Raw genomic sequence first — 21,966 nt, forward strand, 5'->3', positions numbered from 1 at the left:
GCGCACACACACACACACACACACACACACACACACACACACACACACACACACACTTTATCTTTGAACCATTTGGGAGTAAGTTACATAGAAGGTGGCTCTTGACCCCTAAATACTTTAGTGTGTCTGTTCTAACAACAGGGATATTCTCTTATATAACCACAGTGCAGTTATCAACTTCAGTAAATTAAATGTTGACTTTAATCTATAATCCGTATTCCAGTTTGGCCACTTGTTTAATCATGTTTATAACATTTTTCCCTCCAGTACAGGATCCAGGCCAGAGTCTCCTATTGCATTTAGTTATTATGTCTTTTTACCTTCTTTAATCTGGAACAGTTCCTCAGCCTTTTTAGTCTTTTTTGCCATTTACATTTTTGAGGAATAGATCTCCCCCCTTTTGAAATAGAACACTACTCATTTTGGGTTTTTCTGATGATTCATCATCTTTAGATTCAGGTGATGCAACCTTGGCTGGAATATTATGTAAGTGATGCCTCAGAAAATCACGTCTGGAGGCACATGATTGGGGATGTTAATTTTGATCATTTGGTTGAGGTGCTGTCCAATTTCTCTGCTATGTAATTACTATTTTTCCTTTGTAACTAATAAATAGTCTGTGTGAAGACACTTTAAGACCATGCAAATACCTGTTCCTCAACAAAATTCTCCAACTCTAGACTTTGTATCCGTTGAACGTTTTCACCTGAACCAAAACCTTCACTATGGTGGTTGCACATTGATTTTGCAACTCCAGCTCTCCATTCATATCTACCTGCCGGCCCCTGGCATTCTCCTGTGAGAAGAGCCCTCCCTTCTTTCACCCTCATTCATCCATCCATCTGTCCATCCATCCGTCTATCTATCCATCCATCCATCTATCTACTTATCTATTTATCCTCTGTATGGACTCATAGATTCTCTCTTTTTTCCAGTGGTTTATAATTCATACTTGTTCTTAATTATGTTTTTGTTCAAATTGTCCCAGATTTTCCCAGGGGAAGTCCCTCACGGCTGGCTCAGGAAGTTCTTTTTGATGCCTGCCTTGACCCTCTCCTCACCCACTTTGCTCCCCCCAACACTTGCTGTTCCAAACCCCTCATGAGACCTTGGAGATCCCCTAGCCCAGGCAGTCCCCCATGGCACACCTGCCTCTGTCCCAGGGGGTGGACAATAACCCATATGTATGTGTGGTCTTGCTTCAGAGGACGTGGTTTTCATGCCTGATGAGAAGGAGCGAGCAGAGTACGTCCTCAATGACACAGGCTATGTTTATATGGGTTTTGCCGGAAATATCAGAGAAAAACCCTGGAACTTTGCTCAGGTAATGGACTTGTCATCTGTGGCTGGACCAGGCCCCTCTCTATAGACCACCTTAGTTTTAAGGTAGTAGCTTAGTCTTTAGTTAGGTAGTAGCTGGTAAAGGTTGTGGAGAAAGGTTTGTGAGTCTCAAGTCAAACCCTGGCCTCATACATGTGAAACTTGCCCAGAGAATGGGTGATGTCCCCAGGCCGTGCAGCTGGGTGGGGGAATCCAAGCTGGAAACCCCTTCTCCAGGGCCCTGCCCAGGCCCTTCCTATCTTCCTCTGCTCTTTCCTACTCCGCACGGGCAGTGCATTTATCAAAGAACCAACCATTGACAATTATTTACAAGGAAGCAGGTTACTATCAGAATGTTGGCATTGACAAAGAGCCTCTAAGACGTGAGGGAGATTTTTTAGAAGACATTGGTGTGGAGTCCTCTGCTGAGTGGAAGGATGAATGTCTTCGTGCTGCCATGAGGCAGAGCAACCACGTGGAAAGAAGCCTATGATGGTGCTAAAGTTTAGGGTGTGAGGATTCATGGCACTAGAAACTTCCAACTTTCCTTCTCAGCAGATTTTGCAACAAAAAACTTCTGGAAAACGCCAAGCCCCACACAACTGCTTGAAGTTTCCCCTTCTCTCCCTGGGTCTGGACACCTGGGATAGGACAAAAGTGGGGACAAAGGAGGAGGGACTCCCAGTTAGTGAGGCCCACTGTGTGCACCATGCAAAGTGTGTCACGTACGTCCTCTTGTTTCACCTTCATGCCATCCCTGGAAGGACCCACCATTGCCACCTTACAGACAGGAGATGGGGAAAAGGAAGTGGGAGGAAGTGGTTGGCAGGGGAGAGGGGGTGGTCAACAGAGGAAGGAAACAGCCAAAATGGAGACCACAGGAGGGGTGGGGAAGAAGGAATCACCTGGGTCCTAGGTAGTTGCCCCTCTTAGAAAATCAAGGGGTGACTTTAAGGACCCCAAAGAATTATAACCACAAAACTCTCCCAGACTCTTTCTGGAGAATGAAGATTATTATCTATTCCTTTTGTTTTGATTGTTTTTTGCTTGGATTACAAAAGCAACAGATATACTTCAACTCTGTAAATATACTCAAACCATTTAACTGTCCAGTTTAAATGGTAGATTTTGTGCAATGTAAATTATATCTGGATAGAGTGGTTTAAAATAAATGAATAAGATTTAAAAAGTCACACACATGCTCATCACAAAAGACTTAGAAGACAGAAAATACAGAAATGTGAAAAGAAAATCATAATCTTCTCCCTCAGTGATAATGGCTTAATATTTTAGTGTATTTCATTATCTTTTTCTATTACTATTACTTACATAGTGAGGTAAAACTATCTGTGTACAACATTGTAGTCTGTTTCATTTATTTAACTTGACTACAAAGGAATTTTCCCCATGGTGTTAAAAAAAACTCTGCTTGTCCTTCTTTTTAATGGCTGCACCCTATAGCTCTATGGATTTACTTTTCTGTTGACTATGACTAGACATTTAAATGGTTTCTAATTTTCAGTGCTGCAGCAGGGTTCTTTGTGAGACAGTAGGCAGGTTTCCTTATCCTGGAGGTGGGTTCCCCACAGGGAGGCTGTGAAGTGCAGATGAGATGGTATTAAGTTTCTGACACAGGGCAAACTCTTGTGAACGGCCTCTTTCTTCATTTCCCAAAATAGTTTGAGAAAAACGTCCTGAACTGCTGCATTACCCTGCTGAGCCAGAGCTTCGTCAAGCCTGAGAACACGTGGGACCCCGTGCTGGTGGGCAGGGCCTTGACTGCTGTGGTAGGTGTGGGAGGCCAGGGCTCAACAGAAAAGATTCTGATAGTACCAAAGTCTGTAGAGAAATCTTGCTTCTGTTTTAAGCTGTCTGGTACTGTTTGCCAATGGCTCAGCCATTTTTAGGTTCTTCCCCCGAGCTGGACTACGAGCTCTTTGAACTACCCCACACCACCATGGCCAATCAACCAACCATTCAAAACTATCAAGAAATATACATTTGCCAAGGTCTGTTCTATCTGCAGGTTTTCAAGTCAGACCTGAATTCAGAACCCCAGCTTTGCCACTTATGGGCTGACCTTAGACAAATGGCTTTGCCTCTCTGGGCCTCAGTTTCTCCACTTGTTAATACATAAGTTCCTCTTCCTACCTGCAAACTGGGCTCCAGTTAGGGTGAGCAAATTGTTCCAGTTCACTTGGAACTTTCCTTTTTTTTTTTTTTTTTTGGCATTAAGAATACTGCGTTCCAGGAAACCCCTCAGTCCTGGGTAGACAGTATGGTTTGTCACCCACCCGGCTGCTTAAAAGTCAGTTTTGCCCAGTGCAGCTGCTCTCAAACATTTTGGTCTCAGGACCCCTTTCTGCATTTAAAAATGATCTAGGACTCCAAATAGCTTGTGTTTATGTGGTTTATATTTACAGATATTTACTGTATTAGAAATTAAAACTGAGAAATTTAAACAATATTTATTCTAAAAGAATGATAGTAAATCTATTACATGTTGATATAAATAATGCATTTCTGTGGAAAATACTGATACTGTTTGAAGCATAAAATATGCAGTGAGAAGAGTAGCATTGTTTTACATTTTTGCAAATCTCTTAATGTCTGGCTTGATAGAAGTCAGCTGGAATCTCATATCTGCTTCTGCGTTTAATCTATTGAAGTACATTGTTTTAGTTGAAATATATGAAGACAATCTGGCCTCACACAGCTACATGGATGAAAAGGGCAGAGATACTTCCATAGCCTTTTCAGATAATGGTAGATATTCTTCTTTGATACCACACCTACACTCAACAGTGGTAGTTTCTTAAAGTTGGTTACAATGTGGAATACGAAACTACATCAATTTTTCATCCTCTGTATGAAATATGGGAGAATGAGAGTGAAAAAGGCAATATCTCCTTGGGATTCTTATGCAAATAGTTTTGATCACAGACCTTGAGACTCCCAGGGGTCTCCCAACTCCACTGAGAACCGCTCTCCAAAGGTCCAACAAGGCTTGAGCCAAGTGGCTGCTCTTGCCATCTGTGGGTGGCAGGCAGGCGTATGTTCATCTCCAGGCAAGTCTGTGAGCTGAAAGTTCTTAAGTCAGGAGCTTTTGAAATGCCCTCGTTGCGGGGTAGCTGTGAGCGTGTGCCAGCACTAGTGGGGTGCTTCATAAATGGCATGGCCTGCGTGGTGGTTCCGAGTTGGTGGCTGGTGGGATTACCATAGAGCCCTCACACTGACCCTCTGGGGCCCAGGCATGGAACCCACTATATCTGCTCTTTCTTGTTTACCCCCATGTTGGCACATTTATTCTCCAGCCCAGGAGTCAGCTGAGTGGATGGGCTGGACCCTCAGAAAAAATGAGTAAAGGAGACTGAGTCATTAGCAGACAGAACTTATGTTGGAGGCTCTAGTTCTCGGTGGTGCAGGTGGATTTGTACACACCTGTCTGCTTCTCTCCTTTTGAGCTCTATGATTCTGGACAAGACTCTGAGCCTCTCTGGGCTTTTGTTATCTATCTCATGTTTGGAGTTATTACGAGGGCTCAATAACACATTAACAAGTACCCAGCCCAATGCCTAACAGGCTGTGGGCCAATTTGTAGCCTATCCCCAGGTGATTGTTATAAGTGTTGGAGTTTGGGAAGCAGTGAGCTAAGCTGCGACTTGTTTCAGAGATGAGGAGGTCAGCCCAGAGAGAAGGGGCTGTTGGCCCAACACTGCACAGCAGGGTGGTGGCTGAGCCAGCTCTAGACTTCCTGTGCTCCTTTGTAACGCACTCCAAGCCACCTCTGAGGCCATAAGCCAAGCGCGAGCACTGCAGAACTTCAAGGGGTTGCAGGAGTCACTTCCAAAATTAGGTTAACTAAGATTAGTTTCCATGTTCGGAAATCTCAGAACCCTAGCCACTTTGTCGGCCCTCAGTTTTAGGCCTGATAACCTTCCCCTCGCAGGTCCCCTACTGCATCTTTATCCACAGAATATGTGGCCATCAATGGGCCTGTATGATCTACTGCAAATTTCTGACCAGCAAGCAGAACTCTGCCAGGGCTGCCTAAAGACGGCTCCCACACCAGGCAAGGAAAAATGATGAGGCAGTTAGTGCATTCATTATCTATTGTTCTGTGACAAGTTAGCCCAAGACATGGTGGCTTCGACAACAAACATTTATTATCTCACATGTCTGTGGGTCAGGAATCCAGATGCAGGTAGCTAGGTCCTCTGGCTCACAGTCTCTCACAGACTGCAGGCATCTCAAGGCTCAGCCAGGGAGGCTCCACATCCAGGCTCACTGTCCTGGCTGTGGGCAGCCTCAGGTGCTCACCACGTGGCCTTACCACAGGGCAGCTTACAGCCCGGAGCCAGCTCCCATCAGAGTGAGCAAGTGAGAAGGAGCACGAGGGCGGGAGCCACGGCCTCTGGGCCTCCTCTCAGAAGGGACAGCCCGTCACTGTACTGTATTCTGTGGACCACCACTGTACGAGGTCTTGGAGAAGGGATTACCAGGGCCGTCTTAGAGGCTACCCATCACACCTGGGAAGAGGCGTGTGCTTTGTTCTACAGGGGAATAGAGCGTGGTCCATGAGGAGTCTTGAGAGTCTGCACATCCTCTGAGTTCAATGTAGCTCCCTTTATCCTCTCTTCTTCTCCCCTGCCACATTGCTCTATAGGGCTTGGGTCCAGCAGGCACTGACTGGCTGGGGCTACTAGGTGAGGCAAGAGGAAACCTGTAGTCCAGAGCAGAGAGGTGACTGGGTGATGGTTAAGATGGGGTGTATGTGTCCCTGCTTCAACCAGGACCCTTTGCCTGTCTCCCTTCCATCTGTCTTTATTCCTTTGATGGCTCTTAGGTGTGGGAGTGGCCTTTGCTCTCTCTGATTTTGATAAGTGAAGAAGCTTGTCCAGCCACTAGGTGGTGCTATGATCATCATTTTATAAGGGAGGAAACTGAGGCACAGAGCAGTGAGCATCTGCCCCAGGTTACAGGGCTAGTATGCTCCTTGACCTCTCTTGGTACCCTGCCTACCCCCTACCCTGGACAAACCTGTGCCCTCCAAGTGTTCTGAGATGCTCCGTGGTATCCACATTGGTGGCTGGGTGGCCAGGCTGGGCTGGAAACACCTTGTGCTGCTGAAGGGTGGACACTGACCCCACCCCTACGTGCCTATGTGTGTATCAGATGAGCCCTCAGAACGGACAAGGCCTGCTCATCGGGAATTGGTCGGGGAACTACCAGGGTGGCACACCCCCGCACGTGTGGACGGGCAGTGCCCCCATACTGCAGCAGTACTATGCCACGCAGAAGCCAGTGTCCTTCGGCCAGTGCTGGGTGTTCTCTGGGGTCCTGACCACAGGTATGTGGGAGGCCAGGGACTGACGGGAGAAGTACCAGGGAGGGGCTCCCAGCCCCTACAGTTGCTGACCACCGCTGCCCGGGATCATTTCAGTGCTGAGAGCATTGGGAATTCCAGCGCGCAGTGTGACCAACTTCAATTCAGCCCATGACACGGAAAAGAACCTCACGGTGGACATCTACCTGAATGAGATGGGCAAGAAAATTGTCAGTATGAGCAAAGACTCTGTCTGGTAGGGTCCCTCCTCTCACCCTGCCCTGCCCCCCCCCAGGAATTTTCTAGTCAAAGCCCAGTCTCCAGACCCTCCCAACCTAAAGACTCCACTGTATGGTGGGGCCCCCTCAGTCTCTCTCAGAGACTGATTCAAGTTGTAGGCAGGTGCCCACTGCTCCTGAAATTTAGTATTTTTCAAAATTCGGCCTTGGATGTTCGTACCAGAATCACCTGGGGAGGCTTGTTAATGCAGCGTCCTGGACTGGAGCCTTTGCTCCTAAAGATGAAGGCCAGGAATCTGCATTTAATTTTAGCATTCAGCCCAGGAGATCTGGCTCATACTGCTGTGTGAGAACCTTTGATGTAACTGGTACCCATTGACCGCCATGAAGCACTATTTCTTTTGTTCTCTGATCTAGAGCACATGAGCCCCTAGAAAGCTAAAAGTGACCACAGGAGGAATAAGGGAGAATGAGAAGTTTCAGAGGGAGTGGAAGAGGAGGGAAAGTGGGGGCATGATTATAAATATCCAAAGCGTTCCAGGTGAAGTTGGGGCCAGACAGGGAGGCCAGTTCTCACAGCTTTTATTCAGATGTTGCTGTGAAGTTCTAGTTCACATACCAAGATGAGAGGGGAAAAAAAAAAAAAAAAAAAACTTCAAAACTATTGGAAAGGAGGCACTAAACTGTATTATTTTTAGATGATATAATTGTCCACCTAGAAAACCAAGAGAATCAACTTAAAAATATCAAGAATTAATATGAGAGTTCAGAGGTTGGCTAGTTACAAATTTACTCATCAACAAAACAGAATCCCAGGGAGTGGCAGTCTTCAACCCAGGAAAGGATTACAGCTGTTATTTCATTTATTCGTGTATTCAGCAAATGTTTATTAGGTGTCTTTTATGCCTGAAACACTGAAGACATCAAGAAAAATAAAATTTGGTCTTGCCTTGAGGAGTGGGAAAAGCTCTAGGCTCTGGGGGAATCATAGGCAGGATCAGAGTCTGATACTCCTCCCCAGTCCCCACCCATTTGCCTCCAGCTCTGTGCCCTCTGAGGCTTTCCAGGTGGGGCAGGTGGCACTTAGCGATGACCCCTCCCTTGCCAATGTAGACAAAAATTCCTCAACCCCCAAGAATAACCTTGGTGGGTCCCTGGTAATGGAGAGGTCCCTGGCAATTTTGGCATGTTTATCTCTGACTGTGTTTGGGTGTGGGCTGGGGTGTGGCCTGTTCCTAACCTGCTGCAGGAATTTCCATGTGTGGACAGAAGGCTGGATGAAGCGACAGGATCTGCCCAAGGGCTATGACGGCTGGCAGGCGATGGACGGCACGCCGCAGGAGCTTAGCGACGGTGAGCAGGGGGCTGGTGGAAGGTTCTCTGTATCTGTGCTGCTCTCCTGACCTGGCCCAGGGTTCTGTGGGTCTTGGGTGTACAGACAAGCAGGTGGAGAAGTTTTCAATAAAAATTTCCTGAAACAGAAAGCATGCCCAATCACTCCTGCCATTCCTGCTGAGCAGGGTCTTCAGTTTCAGATTTTTAAAAAAATAAAAATAATGCTAATAATAATACTGATAATAGTAATGATATGGTAGCACTTAAGGGGTCCCTACCATATGCCACATGTAATACCTACATGATCCATGTAACTCACAACTAACCTTTTGAAATAGGTTCTGTCATTATCCTCATTTTATAAGCGAGGAAACTGAGGCTCAGGGAGGTGAAGTGAGTTGCCTGAGATCACATAGCTCCAAGAGGCAAAACCAGGATTGCAGCACAAGTCTTATTTGGTTAGGGGTTACTGATTCCTGAGTAAGACAGTAAGTAGCCCTTTTAGGTGGAAGGGCCTTGGAGCATGTCTTTGTACAGATGGGGAAACAGATGTATGGGGCTTGTCTGAGGTCACTTGGAAAATCTATGGAATCAAGTTATCTTTATTTTAAATTTGAGTCCTAGTATTAAAAACAAAAACGTCTTCCCAATAAAGGGAAAATAGACTATAGTTTTCAAATGTTTTTTAAAAGCAGTCAAATCCTTCAGAAGGAAACTGCTTGTGAGACCTCATTTTGTAAAAGCAGAACCGCTTTAGCTGAAGTGTGATGGGGACCAGCCTGCCCTGGCTCCCTGACATCCCTGCAGTCCCTCAGGTACTTCTGCCCCACGGGACACTGGGCAGATCCCTAAAAGATCCTTCTAGGATTGAGACTCAGTTTCCCTGTGAAGCTCATCCCAGGGATAGCAAATTCACCTGCCCATAGGGCCGGAGAGTAAGTGGGGGTGTGCAACTGGGAAGGTGGGACCCATAGACAAGAGCATCTAAGTCTCCAAAGGCATTCAAATTAGAGTTTAAAAGTACTCTGGTGGTCCCACACCCCTCAGTGTGGGACCTTTGATTCCTCCAGCTGTAGTGCGAGCCCATGTGGCCCTGAAGGCAAAGTGCTGTTAAAAGTGAAAAAAGCCTTCACATTTCTCCAGAGATCAGACATTGCCCTTATAATGGGACATGAGGGTGGTGGGAGGGGTCCCCGGTGGTGGGAGGGGCTAGTGACACACACATGCCCTCCTATACTCAGCGGAAGAGTCTCAGCAGGGCAGATCTCATGGGCTCTTCCCATCCAGGGAATCCCAGTAGCATCGGGGGTTGGGGGTGGGGGGCAGTAGCCATGGCAACCAGGCAGTAAGCAGCCTGGTGCTGCCCTGTTTGCTGGCCAGAAAGGGGGCTTAGAAGCCCACCTAAGCCACTCACTTTATAATAAGGCCAGAGAGGGAGAAGGGGGATGGCCAAAGTTAGTCAACAAGTTAGGGGCAGAACCAGCTTTAGGTTAGGAGTCCAGTTTTCCTGAGTCCTAGTCCTCACTACACTGAATTCAGAGGTCTGGCTGCTTTAAAGAGGCAAGGGAGAGGAGTTTCGTATGTTGAGGATTGAATAAAATAACAGAAGTGGCAAGTGCAATGCCCAGAATACAAGGGAATGTAAAAACCAAAACTACTACTGAGTAATGGTGAGCCAAGAGACTAATTCCCACGGAGCTGTTAATGACTGATAAAGGGACCACTGTATCCACAGGCCAGAAATTTAGAAGAGAGCTCTTCAAATGGAGATGTTTCTATGAGTCCGGGTCAATAGCAACAGCTTGCATTTGTTCCAGGCAGGATGCTAAGCATGTTACAAGCATTATTTCATTTAATCCTCACAATAGCCTTAGGAGGTGAGCACTGTTTTTTTCCCCAGTTTTCTAGGAAATGGAGGCACAGAGAGCTAAAGTGACTTGCTCAAAGTCACATAGCTTCAAGGTTTGAAGGCAGGAATCAAACCTAGATCATGTGACTCTATACTCCACTGGGAGTATGCTAGGATGAGTTTAATAGGTGGTGTGACTTCCTATTAAAGTCAAAGCTGAGATATGCCCCTCTTTTCAGAATAGTCAAGGATGGCCCAGGAAGTGAGCACCCAGATGCGTTTTGGGCAAAGCCCGCTTGCTGGTCCTGTTTGGGTTTGGGATCAGTTGCTGTCCCTTGACCTGGGCAGGGAGGGCTGGGGAGTCCAACTGAGAGTGTTCCTTCCTGGCTACCCTTCAGGAATCTACCGCTGCGGGCCATCGCCACTGACTGCTATCCGCAGAGGTGACATCTCCATGTGCTATGACACCAGGTTCCTCTTCTCAGAAGTGCATGCTAGCAAGTACGTCTGGATGGTGAAGGTGGTGAATGGGGAGAAGAAGTACACCGTCATCTCAGTGGAGAAAACAGAGATCGGGAAACAAATCAGCACCAAGGCGGTGGGCCAGGACAGCCGGAATGACATCACCAATGAGTACAAGTTCCCAGAAGGTGGCCACAGGGCTTCCCTAACTCGGGTCCCCGAGTCACCAAGACCATGATAATAGTCAGGATCACGGATCAGCAAACCTTTTCTGTAAAGGACCCAATAGTAAATATTCTAGGCTCTGAGGGCCATACAGTTTCTGGTGAAACTACTATACTCTGCTGTGGACAGCTCTAGGGCAGCCACAGATAATCCATCAATGAATGGGCATGACTATGTTCCAGTTTAAACTTTATTTACACTTGATTTAAAAATAGGCAGTGGGCTAGGTTCGGCTCGAAGGCTGTAGTTTGCTGACTCCCAGCCAAGATGATGATGATGATAAAGGTCAAGAACCACTACACTCATTTTTATAAATAGCTGTCATTTATCACCAACAACAGTAGCTACTATTATTATTAACCATTTATTGTTGTTAATAGTAACTATTATTAATATTTATAGTACCAGCTGATAATGCTTGAGCATTTATGACATGCCAGTCTCAATACTAAGCACATTATGTTCCTCGCCTAACTTAGTCCTCACAGTAGCCTGTCAGGCTTGTACTTTAACTCACATTTTGAGGAGGCAAAATTGCGACTCAGAGAGCTCAAGTCATTTGCCCAAGCTCACACAGCTAATAAGTGGCCATGCTAGGTTTTGAAGTTAGGCTTCTCTGCATGGTGGGGAAAGATAGGGCATATGTAACTCCTGGGCAATAGGTATATTCCTTGGCTTTCTGGTTCCAATGGGTCATTTGATACATGGAAGTGCCATTCGCTGTACCTGGGCACACAAAGGGGGCGGGGTAGGCAATCCTGAGAGGGAAGATGAGCCAGATTTCAAGGAGAATTCAGGGTGTCTGGGGAACAGCCAGGTAGAGATGTCCAGGGTGGGGTGCATTGAACTCAAGGGAGAGTGGGCAGGAGGCAAAGAGATGTGGCCACAGGTGCTGCCCAGGTGTTTCTGTCATCCTGAGACAGGCAGCTACTCCAAACACTGACCTCGTTCTCCCTTAGAACAGGCTGCTCAGTCCCCCTACTCACCCTGGTTAGGGTGCAGGGCCTGCCTGTGGATGGCCAGGTCCTCTTCCACATCTGCAGACAGCCATCCTGTCCTCAGGCTTCCTCCCCTCCCGCTTCAGCCCCCAAGTCCTCAGCTGCAAGCATGTGGATCCTTCTCTTCCCAGCCTGGCTGCCCTTCAGAGTGTGTTCTTGTTGGTTTTGTGTCAGTCTTTCTTCAAGTAGGGCTTCTAGGACTGGGGAGGGACAGGTACAGCTTGTACCTCTTTTTAAAAAATGTTCCAATTGAGGTCTTTGCTGTTTCACCTTGCTGAGAACTTCTGTGCTCACCAGGGCCTGCTGGATTCAATATTGGTTCCTCAGCCTGGCCTCCTGGGCCCTGCAGAGCAGCCTCCAGTGTCCTGCCTGAGTTTATTTCCCAGCCATGCTGCTCACTGTCCCCTGAAGTGGCTGTCTGGCTTTCCCCCTCCAGACCTCCATTGATGCTTTCCCTACCCGGAACTTTCTCTTTTGCCATCCCTACTACCCACGGGCTCGGCTGCTCAAACTCTGCCTCCGTTCTTGATGTTCCTCAATCTGATGGGAGCTTGCTAGCTTCTGTGTCCCACTGGCCAGCTGCTGAGGAAACAAAGGCAGCTCCATACGGCTTCCCCAGAGGGTTCTGAGTGTAGACAGGCAAACAGGCTATGGAATATGAGTAAGGGAGGGCAGGACATGCTAAGGGCTCGTAGATGAGAGCAAGTCACAGTGTGCGGGAGGGGCGTGGTACCCAGGACACTGGGGCTTTCCCTCCCTTCATCACAGTATGGTTAATAGCAGGTCAGTTTGGACCCCCGAGATGATTGTGAGCTTGTACAGAACCTTGCACGATGTAGGCCATCAGTAAACATTTCTTGAAATGAGTCAAGCAACAGCTACCAAGACAGCTCAGGGCCAGAGCTCAGGGTCAGAGTGGAGCTGTCCACTCTGAAGTCTCTTTGTGTTCAGAGTGAAAGAGGGCAGAGAGCTGTGTAATAAGTTTGGAAATCTCTTTCTTATGGATGAAATTGTATCCCCAAGTTTGTCTTCAAAATGGGCAAGTGACTAAACAGGATCAGGCTAGGAGGAATCTAAAAAACAAAAGTCAGGGTGAGGGGAGCAGCAGGGAGGGAGGAAAGGATAGAGAGGAAGACAGACTGGTATCTGTGAACTGGTACATGTGATGGTGTCTCTCAGGTCTCTGAGGCTCTGCTCGTTTTTTTCATTCTTTATCCTTTCTGTCTCTCAGACCGGAAAATCTCAATTGACTTCTCTGCAAGTTTGCTGATTCTTTCTTCTACAAGCTCTCATCTACTATTATTGTACTTTTCAACTCCTGAATTTCTATTTGGTTATCTTTTTAAAAAATAATTTAAATCTGTTTATTGATGCAGCAGCCCCCCCCCCCAAAGTTTTGCTTTCCACTGTTTCAGTTATTTGTGGTCAACCACAGTCTGAAAAGATTACATGGAAAATTCCAGAAATAAATAATTCATAAGTTTTAAATTGTGCACCGTTCTGAATAGCATGATGAGGTCTCATGCCATCCTGCTCCCAGCCACCCAGCATGTGAGTCGTCCCTTTGTGCAGCATGTCCTTGCCATCTACACTGCCCACCCTTAGGCACTTAGTAGTAATCTTGGTTAACAGATCCATGGTTGTGGTATTGCAGTGCTTGTGTTCAAGGAACCTTTATTACACTTAATAATGACTCAAAAATGCAAGAGTACTGATGCCAGCAGCTTGGATATGCCAAAAAGAAGCTGAAAGTGCTTCCTTTAAGTGAAAAGGTAAAAGTTCTTTACCTAATAAGGAAAGAAAAAAATCGTATGCTAAGGCTGCTAAGATCTACAATAAGAACGAATCTTCTACACATGAAATTGTGGAGGAGAAAGGAATTTGTGCTAGTTTTGCTGTTGCACCTCAGACTTTATCATAGGTATGTATGTATAGGAAAAACATAGTATCTGTAGGATTTGTTACTATCCACAGTTTCAGGCATCCACTGGCAGTCTTGGAATGTATCCCCTATGATAAGGTGGGACTATTATATTCTCTATTTGGCAAGCCACTATTCTCATACTTGTACATTCCTTTAGTTCTTTGAATATATTTAAGATAGCTAACTTAAAGTCTTTGTCTAGTAAGTCTAATGTCTGGGCTCCCTCAGGGTCAGCTTCTGTTGACTGCTTTCCCCCTCTGTGTATGTGCCATACTTTCTTGTTTCTTTGCCTGTCTTTTGTTTGTTTGTTCGTGTTTTTGGTAGTAAGTTGGACATTTTATTTTATTTTTTTATTGTTTTTTTTTTTTGTTTCATATATATTTCTTTTCTTTTTTTTTGACATTTTAAAGAATATAATATAGTAATCAGAAATCAGATCCTGTCCCTCATCCCAGGTTTTTTGTTGTTTCTGTTTGTTATTGTTGCTATTTGTTTGTTTAGTGACTTCCCTGTTAGATATAATTCTGTGAAGTCTGTAATCTTCGTTGTGCATAAACACTGAAGTCTCTGCTCAGGTTGCTTTGTGATCAGCTAAAGACTGGCCAGAGGTTTCCTTAAATGCCTTGGACCAGTAAGGCTCCTAGCATTTGCCAAGGAGCTCTGCGTACAAGTCAGCATACACATTTAATGCTTTGGCAGGCAGTTTATAACTCTGCCTTAGCCTTCACTTCCTGCTTGTGCAAAGCCTCAAGATCAGTTAGAGGTGAGAGCGTGTAGCCTTCTCAGGTCTTTCTCAAACCTTCTAAATTCCCAGGAATCTGTCTGAACTTTTCAAAGCCCTTATATACATGTTGTTCCTTAGCTTTTCCTTTTAAGTTTTTTGGTCAGCTTCTTTTTTCCCTCAACTGTTATTACCTTCAGCAATTGCAATGTTAAACAGTTGCTACTGGTTTTTGTTTGTTTTGACAAATGCCCCAAGGAGAAAAGGCTGTTTGTAATGAGTGAGTTCTTAGTTGGGTCAAATGAAGAGAAGTTCTGTGAATGGAGACTTCCAGGGAACTGCCATGTAGGTCAAATAATGACAATTCTCTGGTGGTGGAGCTTTTGGGGAGCTCCAAATTCATTCTTTCCCCTCCAAAGGTGGATAGGCTGCTGGTTTTCACTGTGATTGTGGTGCTGTTTGTTTTCAAGGCTACTGTGGATCTGGGAAGAATGGACGGGGATCAGAATGCCACATACTTTGTTCTTACTGAAATTAAACTGCTTTTCTTGAATAATTGCTCCTCAGATTGTTGTAAGCCTTTGGTTAATTTTTTATTTATTTTTATTTTTAAAAAGATGACCGGTAAGGGGATCTTAACCCTTGACTTGGTGTTGTCTGCACCACGCTCACCCAGTGAGCCAACCGGCCATCCCTATACGGGATCCGAACCCGTGGCCTTGGTGTTATCAGCACCACACTCTCCCGAGTGAGCCACGGGCCAGCCCAGCCTTTGGTTAATTTTAAGAGTTCTGAAAAAGTTTATTTTGACCATTTTTACCAGTGTGCTCATTGCTTTTATGGAGAAGAAGATATTTGGAGGTCTTTATTCTGCCTTTCTCACTGATATCAGAATGTGCTATTACTTAGGAATAGGGATTTGAACACTTCTTTGTGTGAATGCACAGCTCTTGGGCTTCTGGCCATGTGGACAGGCTTTCTCTGCTCCTAGGGTTGGTTGGGACATTTGGTCCTTGAAGAAGCACCCTAAGGAAGCTGCTTTTGTGTCTCTTCCAGGATCCTCTGAGGAGAAGGAGGCCACGGAACATGCCTTCACCCTCCTCAATTATGAGAGGAAGTACCACCTCCCTGAAAAAAAGGACTTTCTTGAGATGTCTGTCCAGGCAGATCCTGTGCTGCTGGGAAACTGTGTTAATTTCACCCTGATTCTCAAAAGGACAACTGCTACCCAACAGAAGGTCAAAATTGCAAGCTCCTTTGACCTGCAGATGTACACTGGCAAGATGGTGGCAAACCTGGGTGTCTTCCATAAGACTGCACAGATCCAAGGTCAAGGTATCAGAAGCAGGAAGGGCCTTGGGCCCCAAGAGGGATCAGGGTCCCCACTATATGAGATTCTTCTCTTCTCTGTGGACTACTTCCATACACTAACAAAGTTTTGTGTGCAAGTAAACACAAACAAACATTTATTGAGAACCTACCATTTGGTAGTCACAAGAAATCCAGGTATATAGGACTTTTAGTGGTCAATCAAACAGAAACAAAACAAACAAAAAAGAAATCCAGGCTCAGAGGAAATGTGGGCCAAAGATGGCACTGGAACAGGAGCCTGGGGTCTATCACAGAGTCATAAATTAGGGGTGCTTGAAGTGTCATTAGAAGTCTCTTATGATGGCAGAGATTTTATCTCAAATGCCTCTCTAATCAGTGGGTTGTAGGTGTCCAGGGCATAGTGTTGAGAATGCATGGGATGTCCTGATGACAACTGGTAGTGTTTGTCATGGGCTCAGGATGGGAGCCTGGAGAACTCAGCCAATTAATTCCTTCTCAAGCCCAACTTCTTGTTTTCTGAAGAGAGAATGGAACATGCCCAGGGTTACCCAGTTCTGTGCTTGAAGATGAAAACTCATACTGGAAGGCTATTATAAATTACCTCCTCTCCTCTCTGGATCTTTGACAGAATCCAAAGTGACTGTGACCTTGGACTGTCATGCCTACATGGGCAGCCTGGGTATGATTGATGATGAGCCAGTCGTTAAAGGTTTCTTTGTTGCGGAAATTGTGGAGTCCAAGGAAATGATGACTTCTGAGACTTTTGTGTATTTCCAGTACCCTGAGTTCGCTATAGAGGTGAGCCGCCTGCAGGCTAGAAAAGGCTTCTGCCTGGAGCTTGGCCTCGGAGTGGTGTGGTGTCCTTAAGACTCCTGGGGATCCCTGGTTGGCATATTCTTCAGGCTAATTACATTCCTAAGAAAAATGGCCAGTACATTTGTATTCCTAAAATTACATTCCTAAGAAAAATACCTTTTCCAAACATGTATTTCAGGAGAAGCAATGGGTTAAGCATTTTCTTTTTTAGTTTTTGGTCAACTGAATTTAAAAATTTTTATTTGTTTATTTTGTTGGTTTGGTTTTTGTTGGCAGCTGGCAGGTATGGGGATACTGAACCCTTGACCTTGGTGTTATAACACCGCACTCTAACCAACTGATTTAACTGGCCAGCCCAAATCTTAAAATTGTTAATTTTAATTTTTTGAATGAGTAATACTTGCACACAGTATGAAATTCTAAAGATGCAAAAGGTAAAATGGTGGGTGTCTGAAAAAGAGAATGCAACCAGGACTGGGGGGTGGAAGTGGGTACAATTGTCTTGAGTGCTCTGGCTCTGGACATGGGTGGGGGCGCACTTAGGGAGGAGGAACAGAGCCTGGCTGGGAAGACATCTTGGTATTTTGGGTCTTGTGAGGTAGCACTCATGTCCAGGGGTATGGAAGGGAGCCCTGGTACAGTGGGACAGGAGCCTGTGCTTGGCTCATGCGGAGCACATGCAAGTATTTAATCCTGGAGCCTGGGAAGGGCCTCCAGGGAGATCCTCCCTCACAAGCATCCCTTGCTTCAAGGCCCCATCTGGGAGGCCTCCTTGCACCTATCCTTCCTGCGGGTGGGTCTCAGAAACACATGCTGCAGCTGGGGCTGCGCGGTGCAGGAAGGCCTCTTGTTTGGTCAAGGAGGATCCTGATTAGGGCTGAATGAAGCCAGGATGTGGGTCAAGCTAGGATCTCTGGCTGGCATAGGACTATATGTCTTAAATTCCTTTAAAAAAAAGTCTGATAAATCACAAGATGCCAGGTTGTACAGACATATACATGATTACTGGCAACATCATAAGCTAAAAGAAAGGCATGGAACATATTCTCCCCTAGAGCCCTCACAGGACAGCACGGGCCTGCTGACATCTTGATTGTGTGTGTGTGTGTGTGTTGAAATAACTCATCATTGTGGTTCTACTTCTCTGCCTTAGCCTATCCTGGAAACATGCACATAGCTCATGCGTACCTTCTGTCCCTCTCTCTCATCCCCACTTTACTACAGTTGCCTAACTCAGGCAAAGTTGGCCAGCCACTTACCTGCAGTTGTGTCTTCAAGAATACCCTGGCCATCCCTTTGACTAACATCTTAATCTTTATGGAAAGCCTGGGCATCTCCTCGCGGCAGACCTTTGACCAAGGGTGAGTCTGCCTGAGCTGTTCTTACAAACAGAAATAAACTCTCGGGACATATGTCTTGCACATGTATATAAATAGTTTTGAGATGTGAATTCCCAGTACGGGGTTATAGGGTCAAAATGCAGGGTCAAAAGATTGCATTTTACCAGTGCCTAATTGCTTACGGGTCAGATTGCACTGATTTATGCTCCAACAACGGATCTTTTTGATTCTTGCCAATCTAATGGTTAAGTAACCTTGTTTTAATTTCCATCTCTGATTATTTGTGAGACTATTTTTATGTTAACTGACTATTTATCTCGTTAATTACCCATTCATATTCTTTCTCCATTTTTGTACTCTTATTTTTTCATATTAATTTGTGTGTAGTCTTTACATAGTAGAGTGTTATGCATTGCAAATCGTTTATCAGTCTGTTTTTTAAACACTAAGATGTCTTTTACCATTAGAACTTTTAAATTTTGATGTAGTCAAACTTGTCAATCTTTTATCAGTACTGAGTTTCATGTCACCCTAAGAATATAGAAATTTTCTCCTATGCTTTTTCTAGAATTTCTGGCATTATTGACACAATTAGGTTTATCTAGAGTTTAATTTTGGGGGTGTGAATGATGTAGAGCTACTACTTTGTTAAATGATCTATTATTTTCCTAGTACTTTAAAGCACTACATTTATTACATTGTTAATTCCCATGTATATCTGGGAATCTGGACTCTAATTTGCTATTGCATTTTTCTTCTAATGCAATATCATGTCATTTAAATTATTGTAGTTCTGCAGTACTTATGGATATGAAGTAGGCAAATGTCCCTCTTATCCTCTTTTTTCTTGTCCATAGAACTTTTAGAGTCATCTTGTCATATCATTTAAAAACTGTTGGGATTGGTATTGCACTGAATTTATCAATCTATTTGGGGGAGAATTTGTACCAAGTGACAATATAGAGTCTTACCATCTAGGAATGTGGGATATTTTACCATTTACTCAGGTCTTCTTTGTGACCTTTAGAAAAGCTTTATTGTTTTCTTCATATATATCTTGTACGTTCCTAGTTGGATTAATTCCAAGGTATATTATAACTTTTGTTGCTTTTGTGAGGGGATGTTTTTCATTATATTTTCTAATTGTTTGCTGGACTGTATGGAAATGATTGACTTTGGTATGCAGGTATATTCAGCAAAGGACTTTACTGAACTCTAATGGTTGCTCCAGAGAGAAGGTTTCCTATGGTCTATGTCTTACAGGTTGTCTGATTCTTCTAAGTAAAAATAAGTACACTCCTCCTTCCCTTAGATCAGGGTTTCTCAAACCTTAACATGCACACAAATTACCCAGGGAATATTATTAAAATGCAGATTTTGATTCAGCAATTCTGGGGTGGAGCCTTAGATTCTGTTATTTCTTTTTTTTTTTTTTTTTTTTTTGTTTTTTTATCTGCACACACCGAGCCCACAGCTGGGCCTGCCCACTGAGCCAGATGCAGGACTAGAGCCATCTTTTTTTTTTTTTTTTTTAAAGATGACCAGTAAGGGGATCTCAACCCCTGGCTTGGTGTTGTCAGCACCACGCTCAGCCAGTGAGCAAACCGGCCATCCCTATATAGGATCCGAACCCGCGGCCTTGGTGTTATCAGCACCACACTCTACCAAGTGAGCCACGGGCCGGCCTAAGACTAGAGCCATCTTACATTGGGTTGTCTTCCACCTTCCACAGCTTCAGGTAGCTTGAAACTGCGGCACCTCAGGCCCAACTCCATGATCCAGTGCACCACCGGGCCGGCCCAGATTCTGTTATTTCTAACAAGCTCCCAGATGATGCCAGTATTGCTGGTCCCGGACCAGCAATGAATTCCTTTCATGTGGATTCATCATAAAACAAATGTTCCTCTTGGATTTCATATAAGAGACAACTGTTGCTAATACCCATGAAACAGGAACATCTGTAAACCCAAGCAGGGCTCCCAGGACGGTTTGTGAAATGTCAGAGCTGGAAGAGCCCCTGGAAACCAGCTAGTTAGACGATCTTGCTTTACACCTGAGAAAACTGACAGCATCCAGGGTGGAGGTCCACTGTGCTGTGCCCTGGAACGGCCAGGACTTCTCAGAGAGGCTGAGCTAAGACTGGGACTCCTGGTTCATCGCCCAGCTCATCTCCCTCTCCCCATGGCAATCTTAGCTGATTGCATGTCTCTGTGTCTTTAAATTTTCCAGGACGGTGCATCCTGGTGAGACCATCCAGTTCTACATAAATTGTACTCCAGAGAAAACTGGACCCAGGAAATTTATCATCAAGTTTACTTCCGATCAAGTGAAAGAGATTTACGCTGAGAAAATTGTTCTCATCACCAACTAGCCTCTGCCGGATGTTAGGGAAACACCGGCAGGAGCCCAGTGAGGCTTTACTGAGCATTTCAGCATTTCCTACTTTGCACTTAGCTTTCAGATCATGAATGATTAGTTTGATTACTCATATGATGGCAGATTCAAGAGCCAGCCAGGTAGAAGATAAGGAATTCAAAGGCCAAAACAAACCACAGGTAGCCACACCCACTGGGCTGTCACAGGTCCAGTGAGATCACAGGGGGGTCACATCTTTTTTTTTTTGTCCTTTTTGAGACTGGCTGCACCGCGCTCAGTCAGTGAGCGCTGTGAGCGCACTGGTCATCCCTATATAGGATCTGAACCTGCGGCGGGAGCACTGCTGCACTCCCAGTGCCACACTCTCCCGAGTGCACCACGGGCTCGGCCCGGGTCACATCTTTTATAGCTAGAAACACCTAGCCTGGTCCACAGAACTCCCCATCCCCTTCTTGAGTCATGGCCTCAAAGAGCAGGGCCACCGTTATCTAGATTCAGAACCACAGACATCCAAAGCCACAGATTCTCCCCCTAGAGCAACAGGCTATGGGAAGCCAAGAGCTGCCACCCGCCGGGGCCATGTGTGAAGATGCCATGTCTTCAGGCCAAGGGTTTGCCAGCCCTGGAGGCACCTGCCAACTGGAGTGCTCTCTCAGCATTCGGTTGAGCCTGCTAGAAATGCATCTCCCCCTCTCTGTCACCTGTCAGAAATCCAAGGATTCCGTTTCCTGGTGCTCCATGTCCACCCTCCTTAACTCCCTGATAGGAGGCCTAGTCTGAGGAACAACAGGTGTACTGGTGGCTTTCCCTCTGACATCTGCACACACCGAGCCCACAGCTGGGCCTGCCCACTGAGCCAGATGCAGGACTAGAGCCATCTTTTTTTTTTTTTTTTTTAAAGATGACCAGTAAGGGGATCTCAACCCCTGGCTTGGTGTTGTCAGCACCACGCTCAGCCAGTGAGCAAACCGGCCATCCCTATATAGGATCCGAACCCGCGGCCTTGGTGTTATCAGCACCACACTCTACCAAGTGAGCCACGGGCCGGCCTAAGACTAGAGCCATCTTACATTGGGTTGTCTTCCACCTTCCACAGCTTCAGGTAGCTTGAAACTGCGGCACCTCAGGCCCAACTCCATGGCGCCTGTGCTTGCCCAGGGCTGGGTGAGGCTTCGAGGCACATGCAGTTGAGTAGGAATTTAGAGTATTCCAGTTTGAGAACCCCTAGCCCCTGGGTGGTGATGGGTGGCACAGTGGCCTCTCTGATCTGTGAGCGATGGTGTGGATGAGTTAAAATCATGAACCTATGAACCTTCAAGAAGGCCCATGTGGGAAGGAAAGGGGTGGGGCGATAATGAGTGTGGGCGTCCCCTGCTCAGTACCCAGCCCAGGCCCGCTCCCTCCCGACTGCCCTCTGACCTTCAAGGAAGTGCTGCAGACCCCTCCACCTTGGTCACAGCTGGGCATTTCACGCTTACCTTCCAACACCTGAAACATCCCAGCACCTGCGGGCAGCATTCAGAGGATATCCTCCCACCCACCCCCACCAGACTCGCGGGAAGGGCTCCACTAGGGAACCACCTTGATATGGCCTTCAGGCATTTGCTGAGCCTGTTGTTTCAATCCCTCCCCTCCTCAATTTCAGCCCTCTCTTGGCCAAGGAAGTAGAGTTTGCCCTAGCACCCCTGTTTCCAACCAATCCA

At 45.9% G+C, this 21,966-nt stretch overlaps 1 protein-coding gene across 1 annotated transcript in view; it reads left to right on the plus strand.

Moving 5' to 3' along the window:
* The window catches only part of TGM4 (transglutaminase 4), a 26,985-nt gene extending 6,499 nt beyond the window's left edge, over positions 1–20,486 (plus strand). Inside the window, exons 5-14 of the mRNA XM_008567288.1 lie at positions 1,206–1,324; positions 3,000–3,107; positions 6,496–6,670; positions 6,764–6,902; positions 8,135–8,238; positions 10,468–10,719; positions 15,456–15,734; positions 16,360–16,529; positions 17,772–17,908; positions 20,117–20,486. Coding sequence (XP_008565510.1) covers positions 1,206–1,324; positions 3,000–3,107; positions 6,496–6,670; positions 6,764–6,902; positions 8,135–8,238; positions 10,468–10,719; positions 15,456–15,734; positions 16,360–16,529; positions 17,772–17,908; positions 20,117–20,258 — 1,625 coding nt within the window. The 3' untranslated portion in view covers positions 20,259–20,486. The remainder of the gene's footprint in view (positions 1–1,205; positions 1,325–2,999; positions 3,108–6,495; positions 6,671–6,763; positions 6,903–8,134; positions 8,239–10,467; positions 10,720–15,455; positions 15,735–16,359; positions 16,530–17,771; positions 17,909–20,116) is intronic.
* The last annotated feature ends 1,480 nt before the right edge of the window (positions 20,487–21,966 follow it).

Source organism: Galeopterus variegatus, unplaced genomic scaffold (genome assembly GCF_000696425.1).
Source record: "Galeopterus variegatus unplaced genomic scaffold, G_variegatus-3.0.2 Scaffold307, whole genome shotgun sequence".
Lineage (NCBI taxonomy): Eukaryota > Metazoa > Chordata > Mammalia > Dermoptera > Cynocephalidae > Galeopterus > Galeopterus variegatus.